A 12899-nucleotide genomic window follows, 5' to 3' on the forward strand; every position below is an offset into this window, starting at 1 on the left:
TGTGCACTTCTGAGTGGTAATATAAATTGGTGCTGCCATTGCAGCAATTTGAATAAAGCTCCCCCACCCCCAAACCAAAACCAGGACTCCCAGGTGAACCAGGAATCCCATTTTGGATCCATACTTACCAAAGGAAATAAAATTAGTATCACAAAGAGATGCGTGGGTGAGAGATATCCTATGTTTATTGAAAAATTAGTGGAAATAGCCAACACATGGAAATAACCTGTGTGTGGTGATAGGTGAATGGATAATGTGGTGTGTTTGTAATTTCTAGTTGTAAAAGAGAAAGAAATCCTGCCATCTGAGAGCTAATGCTTAACAAAAGGCAGATACTGAATATGGAATTTCTACTATACTCTAATTACATTAAACATTACTAGTGATTAGTTAAGAAAGCTGAACTTACAGGAACAGACTGACGTATTTAGAAACTGGGAAATGGGGGACATGGGGAGGTGGAGGTCAAATACAAGCTTTCAGACACCTGATGCACAACATGGCAAACTAGAGATAATATTGTATCACATGCTTAAAATATGCTGACATTTCTACACTCTTACCATCATACACGCTACCTCTATGAGGTGATGGATATGTAAATTATCTTTTGCTTTCATGTTTTTAAAAGATTTTTATTACTTTTAATTATGTATTTGTGTGGGAGTGTGTATGTAAGTGCAGGTGCCATGGACACTAGAGGCATCAGATCCCCTGGAAGAGGAGGTATAGGTAGTTGTGAGCCACCTGACATGGGTGCTGGATTCCAGCCCTGTGTAAACTACCACCTATCTCGATCCTGGTAACCAATTTACAACATGTATCTGCATCAAAGCATCATACTGTACATCTAAATATATACAAATTCATTTGTCAGTTACACTCAGTAAAGCTGGGAAAACAGAACAGTCTTTAAGTCAGTATCCTCACATAAAGCATAAGCTACTACCATTTATTCATTCCTCATCAACAGATGTACTGCATCAAATGAGAAACAGCCCTATTCAAATGTGGATGAATGCTAAGAGATGAGGGTCAGGCAGGAAAAAAAAAAGGGGGGGGAAGGGGAAGCACTCAGCAGAAGCTGGGGGCAAACAGCTAAACCAGAGAGAGGAGGACGAGAGATGACGAAAGTGGAAGGAAAAGAATGCTTTGGGAAAATCAATTACAAGCATATGGTTCTACATCATTCAGTTTGAAAACTTAAAAGACAGCCAGGCATGGTGGCACATGCCTGCGATTTCAGCATTGGGAAAGAAGTAGAAAGATCAAGAGTTCAAGGTAATCCCTTCCTCAACTACATAGTGAGTCTGAGGCCAGCTAAGGCTATTATGAGACTCCATTTAAATCTACCCCCCAATTCTCTCTCTCTCTCTCTCCCCATCCATCCATCCATCCATCCATCCATCCATCCATCCATCTCTATAGATATCTCTCTGTATCTAATTAGATTTTTAAAGGAAAATATTATTTAATAAATAAGTAAAAGTATGTGGCAGACTTATAAAATGGTCCCCACCACATCTGTGTGTTGATTTTTTCCAGGCTGGGTCTCACTATGTAGTCCATGCTGCTCTGGAACTCATGTTCTTCCTGCTTCTGCTTCCTAAGTCTTGAGATCACAGGTGTTCTATTACATCTTACTCATACAATAGTTTTCTACTCAAAGCGATTTTGTTCCCTTTTGGGGAAAAAAATATCTCCTTTGGGGAAAAGACCCAGAAAGAAAAATAATCTCTGGTTCTCCATAACCCCAGCTTACTTACATCTACGCTCTTAAGAACAAGTCTCAACTTCTCAGCAATGATGCTCTGGACTGTTTCCCACAAAACTGTATTTTCTAAACATTCTTCATGCCTCACAGCCATGTGTCAATGATGCCACCTTACTTCCTTGATTCTTACTCTCACATAGTTGCAATCATTCTCCCTCACCCTTACAGTACAGCTTCCTGAACACCCAGAATAACATGTGCATGCCACTCCTAGCTAGCAGACTTACCAACAGGGATCAACTATGAGTAGGTGTATTCTCCTAACAACATGGTTTTAACAGTTCTCTGTGTGCTTGAAATCACCTGAAAAAAGTGGTTTTCTCTCCAGCAATTGGCCACTGAATGAATGACAGGCTAAGGTGAAGATCCCTCATTGCAGGATGTGTGAATCTACTTTTGCATTCCTCAAGGCATCTAAAAGCATCAAGGAAATCTGTTGCTGTCAACAGGACAGAGACCATTCTAAGAAAACCCTCCAGAGACTCTAGGAGATCAGATGGAAGATACAATTTTCTACCAACATCTAGACAACACTATCAAAGCAAAATGAAACCCCTTGGGTTCACCCAAAACCAAATGTTCTTTTGCTTCATATAATAATTTCCTGCTACAATAACTTCCTAGGTATAAAACAACTATTCTTAAGCATTTCCTTGTAACTTCTCACCTAGCCATGGAAGGTGTTTTATAATAAGCAAAGCATCTATGTACCAGAGTATCACAAACATCATGGGAGAAAAGATGTTCTAGTCTCAATAAAACTAAAGGTTGTCCCTTCTTTGCAAGGCATTAACATTCCTAAATGCATTACTCAAGGCCCTGCAGGATGAGTAGATTTGTATTTTGGCTTTCCAGGTCTGTCATCAATAAAGAACAAGGAGAAAATACAAAGGTCTTACCCTCTTTCTTCTCTTTTATTTACCTACTCCAGGTTGGAGGGAGGGGGAATGAATTCTGAACCTGACAACATTTCATTAGGCCTGAGGTGCTAAGATTATTTCATTGTCCTTTTAAGTAATGGACTCATTAATTCTCATGGATATTGATTAGTACAGGAAAATACATTACATCCTAATTAATGAAACTGTCTCAGTAAAAGGGAAATGTTGCATAAGGTTAATTTGATCTTATAAATTGTTTTATTAATGAAAATGGTTTTATATGAAGTTTCAGATAATTTAGTACATTAACAAAATTCAGTATGAGAGCAGGCCTATTTGGTAAAGCTATAATTTCTTGAAAAAAAATGCTATTGGTTAAAAAATATGCAAAGGAAAGGATGGCTCTTGCAGTTAAAACAAAATTTAACCTAGGGCAGAATCACTTAAAACTTCAACTGTGCTATGCTGACATATAAGCCAAGGAAGACTGAGGATGTACTCCATGGTAGAATGCTTGTTTAGTATATACAAAGTCCTGGGTTAGATTCCAGTACCGAAGACGAAACCAAACCAAAGAACTTTATTCCAGGGTATACAGACCCCAGGAGGCACACAACAACTCTATCTACATGTTAGCATCACTCTACAGCTTGGTTCTTCACACAGTAAATTAACTTCTTTTCATAACACTGTCTTTTTTTTTTCAGCTGTCCCCTTTTGGAGGATTTCACTTAGATGACAACATTTATGCATGTAACATAAAGAAAGAGCTTGCTATTTGCTGGGGATGTCTTTATGTATGCTGTGAATGTGTTGCTATGATTGATTGATAAATAAAATGGTGATTGGCCAGTAGCCAGGCAGGAAGTATAGTACAGGCTAGGGATAAGCAGAGAGGAGAATTCTGGGAAGTGTAAGGCTGAGTCAGGAGACTCTGCCAGCCGCTGCCCCCCGCCATGAGAAGATGTAAAGATACCAGTAAGCCACGAGCCATGTGGCAAAGTATAGATTTATAGAAATGGATTAATTTAGGATGTAAGATCTAGCTAGCAAGAAGCCTGAGCCATTAGGCCATACAGTTTTAATTAATATAAGCCTCTGTGTGTTTACTTGGGTCCAAGCGGCTGCAGGAATGGCAGGTGAGAGAGATTTGTCCTGACCATGGGCCAGGTGGGACACAGGAAAACCCCAGCTACAGCTATTACATTTTTAAAAACCATTAAAAATTTTAAAGGTGCACCAGTTTGTTATATGTCAATTTAAATGTAAGACACATATAGTCTGAAACTCACCTGGAGCAATAAACTGTTTAACATTGGTGGATCTAGACTTGTCAGCCACACTTGCCATGAAGCAGCCCTTGGGCACGGTCCATTCAGTAGGTCTGACATTTCTGTCCCTGTCTTCTGCTGTCTCGTATACCTCTATGTGAGGGGGTTTCTCGGTTAGATTTTTGCTGTAATGACTTAGCCCATACTGTGCAATCTGGATTGGGTAGAAATAGCCTTGAGGTCCCCATTGTGTAGATAATGGCACACCTATAAAAAACAAACAACGAATCACTAAACCCAGACATTGAGGAGCCATCCTGAGGACTACTCTTCACTGCTGCATGTCTGAGGAATGTTTTAGGGTTATCCACAACTTGAAGCTTTTTTTCTGCTTTCATGCTGTGTATTGTTCTATTGATCAATCTTGATTCTTACACCAATTGTACATTATTGTGCATCTTTGTAATCAATCATTTTTAAAAAAGATCATACATATACAAACATCTTTTATTAAATGATGAAATATTTAACTTTGGGGGATTATACCTTGGAAAAGGAGTATAGGTGTTAGAAAGCTTACCTGCAGCCTGGGTCTCTTGCCTGTCTAGTCCGTCTATTAGTACAATTTATATATATATGTGTGTGTGTGTGTTTCTGTGATAGCAGGGAATGAACCCTTGGCCTTGCACATGTTAGGCAAATGCTGTATCACTGAGCCACATCCCTGGTCCAGTAACTATACTGTTTTGAAGCACAATTTCTGGAGATTAGTGCCTTGACCTCATTGATGAGACTCTGAGGCAGGTTAATGGAATAATCCTATTTATTCAGTCTGGTCTTATTGCTGCCCTTAAATCACACCAACTGAAAAGCTTCAATAGGTTTACACTTCGCATGTTTCTTCTTGCCAGACAGAGCAACAATGAAAGGTCTCTTCCCATTAAGCTATGTAGTGGCTATGTAACTAACATCTTCAGATTTTTAGTCCTTAATACAATCAAGCTAGAAAAACTCAAGTATAGCGAACAGATACCAACCTTCAACTCCACTTATACACTTGACTCTGTCTCGGACTTCCACATTGTAGCCTTCAAAGGACATAAACACACCGTCAGGGTGGTAAGGGGCTCTCTGTGCATAGACTTTGGAATAGCTATGAGAGAATTCAAACCGATCATAGCCATCATACTGGACCACCTTTCCGTAAACGTCAAAGTATTTCTCTACCCAAGTGAATGGAAGAAAAACTTCATTGCCCTCTCGTCTCCCTTTGATTGTGTGTTCATCATTGATGAGGCAGTCAATCTCCTCATATTTGAGCCCCAACACCTTGCTTCCCCCATTGCTACTGAAGCCTCCGACAATAGGGGGTGCCTTCTGTTGCTCCTGAGGAAATGCCTCCTCTGGCTGATGCTTGGCTACGTGGTTGGCATAGTGGTTACTTTCGGATGCTGCTGTCCTTTTTTCTAATCCATCCACTCTGAATCCACTGCTCAAGTGCCGAGGAAACTGGATTGCTTTGTCGCTGGAACATTTATTCCACAAAAGTACTGTGACCAAGGTGAATAGCGCACAGATGATAATCAAAGTCTTATAGTTGACCCGAGCTGCCAAACAACGCATATTCAGACCATACCTATGGAGGCAAGAAGAAAAATCACACAGAGCCATTACTGGCATTTCATAGGTAAGTTTGCTTCATTTAAAATATATTTATTCAATGTGCACATCAGGACATTTTATCAAATGCATGTAATCTGGTCATATTTAAAACTATGACCCAAACTTTCCAGCATAGGCAAAGGTAAGAGGCAAACTGCTCTGTTAGCATAATCCTCTAAAGCATAGATGCCCAAATTTTCACTCTGTGTTACTTCAGGAATTTCCTTACTGTGCTCCTTATTTGTAAAGTAGTTACAGTGTTTCCATCCTAGTACTTGTAGTAGCTGTCTGAGAAAACAACAAAACATAACATCTTTGCAGCTCTTAGCTCTTTCTTGTTCCCCTCAGTCTGCTCTGAGTCTCTTGCTTCTCTGCCCAACATGCTGACAGGCCTTACAGTCTCAGTCTGCATGGTTCCTCATCTCCGTTCATTCCTGAGTAAGCTCTCCCAGGCCTCAGGCCTTAATAGGAACTTGAATGCTGATCATCCCCAAATTCTCTATCTAGGCTAGATTTTCTTTCTAACTACGTAATGTATGTATGTAGTTACAAAGAAAATGTATATAACTAAAGATGCCAGTTACTTGGGTTGGCTCTTGGAGGTGTGTGTGTGTGTGTGTGTGTGTGTGTGTGTGTGTGTGTGTGTGTATTTGGCTTTCCAAGTAACTGGCATCTTTACTTAGAAAGCCAAATAAGCACTGTAATATTCTCAATAGCTTCATTCTGATCTTCTCCCTCAATCCACTCACCCTTCTATCACTCAGAATAAAAAACTTTGATTCCTATGTTGCTCACTTGGGATCTAACTGACCAACTTCACTACTGCCACCATGGCAGAGCCATGGTCATTTTTTCAGACGTAGCACTTCAGCACTGGCCAAACTGGCCCCTACTCATACCTGGCACTCCACCCCCAAGTCTGTTCTAAACACAGAAGTCAGAATACTTTTAAATTTATGCCAGATACACTGGGCGGTGTACTGTGGGATGTCTTTCTGTATGCTGTGAATATGTGTTGCTCTGATTGGTTGATAAATAAAGCTGCATTGGCCTATGGTAGGGCAGGAGCCAGGAGAGAAAATTCAAGGGAGTGAAAGGAGAAAGAGTAAGAGGAGACACCAAACCACTGTCAAAGGAGTAACATGTAATGGGGCACAGGTAAAGCCACAGAACACGTGGCGATACACAGATTAACAGAAATGGGTTAATTTAAGATGAAAGAGCTAGTTAGCCAGAAGCATGAGCCATAGGTCATATAGTTTGTAAATAATATAAGCCTCTGTGTGTTTACTGGGGACCAAGCAGCTGCAGAAAGCAGGTGGGAGAGATTCGTCCGACCTTGGGGTGGGTAGGGCCGGAGAAACTTCCAGCTATAGCAGTGGTGGCACACACCTTTAATCCGCACTTGGGAGGCAGAGGTAGGCGGATCTCTGTCAGTTCAAGGCCAGCCTGGTCTGCAGAGTGAGTTCCAGGACAGCCAGGGATACAGAGAACTATGTCTTGAAACAGAAGAAAAAAAAAAAAAGGTAAGCCAGATAATGTCACTCCAGTACTGAAGGGAGAAGACACTGATGCTGCTGGGCCTGCTGGCCATATGGCACACCAGCCAGCTATGATGATGTGTCAGGTCATTGGGGAACATGAGAAATTATGTGTCAGTTCTATGGGTGATGTATGGAACACTTGAGATTGCTAAGAGTAAAGGTTGTAAAGCATAATTTATGTTTGCTGCAGTCACTCTGTAACTTTAATGTGCAGTGTGATTCCACAATTATTTATATTGTTTGTAATCTCTTCTCACTTTGCCCGCAATATACCTTTTTAGGAAGGATAAAAGGAGCAAATATTTTGTGAAATATTTTGTGAAAATATGAATATATTTTGTGAAAAATTAAATGATGAATTTCAGTTAAAGAAGCTAATGGTGGCCGGGCGGTGGTAGTGCACGCCTTCTATCCCAGCGCTCGGGCGACAGCAGCAGGTAGATCTCTGTGAGTTTGAGGCCAGCCTGGTCTACAGAGCTTGATCCAGGACAGGCACCAAAACTACACAGAGAAACTCTGTCTCAAAAAACCGGGAACAAAAAAAAAAAAAAAAGAAAAAAAAAAAAAGAAACCCCAAAAACCAAAAACCCAAACCAAAACAAACAAACAAACAAACAAACAAACAAACAAACAAAAAACCAAACCAAACCAAACCAAACAAAAACAAAGAGAAGCTAACGGTGAACATAATAACCCACTCACTTCTTCCAATGCTAAGAGAAGGTAAACTTTAAGCCACCGAATGCCTAAAATCAATTCATCAACTCCAATACCTTTTCTTTTCTTTTCTTTTCTTTTTTTTTGGTTTAAGGTTTATTTTTAATTATGTGTAAGTGTTTGTGTGGGTTGGGTACATGAGTGTGGGCACCCTCAGGGGCCAGATGCATCTGGTTCCCTGCAGCTGGAGCTACAGGTGGTTGTGAGCCACCCGATATGGGTGATGGGAATTGTCCTCTGGAAGAGCTCATAATGACTGAGCCATTTCTCTAGACCTTCTGCTCCCACTCTGAACAGTCTGGTAAGATGCAGATTGTGTTCAGATTAGCTTCAAAGTTTCAGGGCAGTACTGCACTGTCTCCTTCCCCTCCCCCCACCCCCAGCCCCGAGACTGGGTTTCTCTGTGTAGTTTTTGGTGCCTGTTCTGAATCTCCCTCTGTAGACCAGGCTGGCCTAGAACTCACAGACATCTGCCTGGCTCTGCCTACCCCCGAGTGCTGAGATTAAAGGCGTGTGCCACCACTGCCCTGTACTGTCTTAATATAGTTATGGGTTACTGGTAAGGTCTGAATGCAGACTGATATCTGACACTATGACTTCATTAAGGAGTTTTGTTCGTCTCATGAATTCTACAGTTTTGAAAGGACAGCATGCTGGCTAATTATTTCTGTATTAAGCCCAGTGTATCCTCCTGTGGCTTAACAGAAAAAGTACTGTCTTTGTGGCTCTCTACATGTTACAGAGTTCCTTTTTAAAAATAAAATTTCTGTGATTATTTGTTTTTTTCCATTGACATTTTTTTCCTGGATATCTTGTCTCTTATTCCTGCCATTAAGTTTTCCTCATTTGCCTGGTGACCACATATTAGATTCTCTCAATTACTGTAAAGATGGTCTGCTTTTTGGGTAGACTGAACTTCAGTCCAGAGTGGACTGAAGAGAGAGCTCTGTATGGGCCAGGCAGATGCTAACAGGAATACTCCTCTAGGTGAGAACAGGAAGGCAGCGGGCAATTTAACTATCAGAACAAAGATGGCTTTGGAAACTTAGCCATTTCCAATGTCTGTATAGAAAACCTGTCTGTTGTTTCACCTGAGATTAATGCCAGTAATTCACAGTCCAAGTGAGGTGAAGTCTGGAGGGTGAGCAGAAGGTGCAGTTGGGCCTTCTGGTACCAAACCAAGGTCTGCTCAACTGCCATCCTTTGGCAGTCCTCCTGGTCACCTAAGCCTCTTCACTTCCTGTTTCTAGGTATTGTATTTCAGTGGAACATTAAATAGAAGAAGAGGCAAAGATCTGTATGAACCCTGAAAATATACACAGAATTTAGAACCTGGGAATGTAATATAAGTTGAATATCTGAAATGCTTGAGACAAGAGGGTTTGGATCTTTTCTGGTCTTTGGATTTCTGCATGTATGTAATATCTTGGAAATAGGACTCAAATCTAATCACAAAATTCATTAGTATTTTGTATACATGCCAAGCCTGAAAATGAATTTTATATACTTTAAAAATGTATATAAATGTATTTATCTTATGTGTGTTTGTGACCACATGTGTGCTGGTACTCTTGGAAACCACAAGAGAGTGTTGGACCCCTGGAACTACAACTGGTTGGGAGCTGCTCGATGCGGTTGTTGGGAAGCCAAACCAGGTCCTTTGCAAGAGCAGTAATGCTTATAACTGCTTAGCCAGCTTTCCAGTTCCAAATTTTATACAGTATTTTTGATGATTTTGTGTAAGAGGTAGTTTCATGCTGTGGAATTTTCCACTTGTGGCATCAAATCAGTGTTCAGAAAATTTGGGTCTGGGAGATATTTAATATTCTTTTTGTATTAGAAATATTCAATCTGATAATGTTTCATCATTTATATCATTACTACGATTTAAAATAAAATAGCACGAAGTATGGTACAAGCAATCTGTCAAAGATCATATATTTATAAATCAAAGATTTCCTTAAGTTGTAATAAAGTCAAACTGAACGAAAACACCTATATGTTTTCATTTATATAATATATCAACTATGCTTGGCATTTTGACCACTAAAAGAGAAATATCGGGTGTGCAAAGCAGCTCTCTCCATGCAAGCTTGACAAACTCAGGTAATGGTGGAAAGCGAGGACTGACTCCATAGTTGTCCTCTGATCTCCAGGATTATACTCCAACCCCAACATCATAGCACACACAACAATAATAAAATTTAAACATAAAAATAGAAAGCTCTTTGTTATATCTTTGAGGAGTATCTTTCCTCTTCTACCCAAATATGAGTAACTGTTTATAGAACAACACTACCTTTATGACAAGGCACATAATGGAAAAACCAAAACACCATATTTTAACACACTTTTAATAACCTTAATATCAAGATTTATAATTGTCAACATTTCTTACTTAAAAAAAAATGGGACTTCTCAGAGAAATGAATAATTCTAAGTATGTAATCATGACAGACAACAAATAAACTTTCAAAATAAATGGAATCATAATCCATGGGTCAAAAAAGCTGTAGATGCTGGGTATAGTGGTAAGTGTCCAAAATCCCAGCACTCTGGAGGCTAAAACAAGATTTCTGAGTTTGAGGCTAGCTTGGGCTACACAGCAAGATCCAGGTTAGAAAAAAAGTTAAGAAGGCATTAGATCAACATTGGAAAAAACATTGATAACTGTTAAATCTGACAAACGGACATACTGTATACTAAGTTACATACTTACATGTTTAAACATTTCCACCATTTAAAAAATACAGTGTTGTGCAGCTAAAAGACATAGTGGTCAGCTCAAAAGTTCCTCTTTCCTATGTGCTAAAAATTGTGAAAACTGCCAGTGGTGGTGGCACACGCTTTTAATCCCAGCACTCAGGAGGCAGAGGCAGAGGCAGGAGGATCTTTTTGAGTTCAAGAGAGTTAGTTCTAGGATAGAACAGCCAAGGATACACAGAGAAACCCTATCTCAAAACAAACAAACAAATAAATAAATAACACAAAACAAATTGTGAGAATTACATCTGGTTAGTTAAAAACACCAGAGTCAATAATAACTCATAAGTATCAACACTATTCAAAAAGGAGAAAGCCAGACCCCCTCCCCCCAAAAAAACCCCCACACACAAAAAACTGGCCATCTTCTAAAATGGTGAAAACCAGTAACTTTGAGAACTATATTTCAGAATGAACCAACAGCCCCAGTCAACAAAGTTTTCTTCCTTGAAGGTCAGTTAGTATTGTAGAAGAGAAACATCAGGAAATCAGCATTATGTAATCCTTCACAAAATGATAATTGTAGGCCGTTTATGAAGGTATGACTGCTACGACCTGTTTTCTTATTAACAAAAAAAAAAGAAAGAAAGAAAAGAGAAGAAGAGGAGGAGGAGGAGGAGGAAGAGGAGGAGGAGGAGGAAAGCAGGCAGTGGTGGCTTACACCTTTAATTCCAGCACTTGGGAGGCAGAGACAGGCGGATCTCTGAGAGTGAGAGCCAGCCTGGTCTACAAAATGCATTACAGAACAGCTAGGGCTACACAGAGAAGCCCTGTCTTGAAAAACCAAAACCAAACCCAAAACAAACAAACAAAAAAAACCCTATCAAGCAATTAGATTTCTTATCATTCCTAGGTAATGAGTAGAAGAAACAGATCAATACATACTCAAATGGACTGGTTAAGCATTTAGTCTCTCTCCAGTTACTATGCAGCAGGTAAGAAAGGCACTATCCATGTACCTAGAGGACAGACCAAAGGGCATCATCAGAATAATGCTATGATAGGAGCACTAAAAGTTAGGAAGAATGTGCTCTGAACTAAGAGAAAGAAGCCCTCAGTTCCCTTTGAATTTTGCAAGGGGACCAGGAACACTTCAAGACCGGAAGTAATCAGTAGAAAGTGACTCAAGTCAGGCGTGCTTTTAATCAGATCTACACTTGCACTTGTCTTCCCCCTCCTGACACTCTTTTTCCCTAGTATCTATTGGCTCACTTCTTACCTCATTTGAGCCACTGCTCGGATGTCAATTCATGAAAGGCCTCAATGAGTACCAGCTCATGTAAAAGAGCAGTCTTTTTTTTTTTTTTTTTATTGATTTACTTATTTATACAGTGTTCTGTCTGCATGTTTGCCTGCAGGCCAGAAGAGGGCACCAGCTCTCATTACAGATGGTTGTGAACCACCATGTGGTTGCTGGGAATTGAACTTAGGTCCTCTGGAAGAGCAGTCAGTGCTCTTAACCACTGAGCCATCTCTCCAGCCTGTAAAAGAGCAATCTTACCCATCATTCTCTAGCTCCTTACTCAGTCTGACACATTACATACTCAGATTACTATCCATCTCCAATCCACTACTGCATTCCCAGTGCCTAGGACTGTATCTGATCCAAAGGAGGTCTTGATTAAAGATTTGTTAAATAAATAAGAATTGTTTAAAATGCAAATTAAAAACACAGGTGTTCAAACCAGGCAGTTATGTTTTCATTACTGTATTTGGATGTCTGAAAAATATAAACCAAATAGAAATGAATATAAGTAACATAACAGAATATACTGAGATGTATCTTGGTCAACTCTTTAAAACAGATTTACAATTTAATTACTGTTGTTTACTGCTTGATTAACTAAAGATTTAAACTATATAGTCAATTGGTTAAATATCCAATGATGGATTTTAATTTTAAAAAAGAACTAATATTTTGGGAGATTAAGATCATTCTAGAAATGTAAACAAGAAGAACACACCAGGAATGGCTCACAGTAGGACAAAAGTAAGCTATGCTAGCCCACTTAACTTTTTAGTAACCAAGTTAAATGATCTCTGATACAAGTAGCTGATAATGCTTCAAACACGATTACATTTCTAATGCAGATTGGTGGTGCAGGCTGTAATCCAGCACTTGGAAGGCTGAATATAACTGATAGTTCCAGGCCAGTCTGGACAAGGCTCACACTTGTCTGCCCCATTTTACAGATGATGAGCCTGAAGTTTGGTGATGTTAAGTAGTCACTGAAGACACGATTCTTTGATGGCTCACATAACTAGTATAAGAAAGGGATCTGGCATC

The 12899-nt window shown here is 39.7% G+C and overlaps 1 protein-coding gene across 2 annotated transcripts in view; it reads right to left on the bottom strand.

The window, feature by feature from the left end:
* Nucleotides 1–12899, bottom strand: part of Glce (glucuronic acid epimerase) — a 36329-nt gene that overhangs the window by 5476 nt on the left and 17954 nt on the right. Inside the window, exons 1-3 of one of the 2 annotated variants that reach the window (XM_059268051.1) lie at nt 11498–11590; nt 4964–5562; nt 3948–4193 (exon numbers count right to left, since the gene is read on the bottom strand). In XM_059268051.1, the coding sequence (XP_059124034.1) occupies nt 3948–4193; nt 4964–5549 (832 nt within the window). In that variant the 5' untranslated portion in view covers nt 5550–5562; nt 11498–11590. Of the gene's footprint in view, nt 1–3947; nt 4194–4963; nt 5563–11497; nt 11591–12899 lie in introns of those variants that run through there. The other variant, XM_059268050.1, reaches the window with a different exon arrangement.

The sequence above is a fragment of the Peromyscus eremicus genome, chromosome 7 (assembly GCF_949786415.1).
Source record: "Peromyscus eremicus chromosome 7, PerEre_H2_v1, whole genome shotgun sequence".
NCBI lineage: Eukaryota > Metazoa > Chordata > Mammalia > Rodentia > Cricetidae > Peromyscus > Peromyscus eremicus.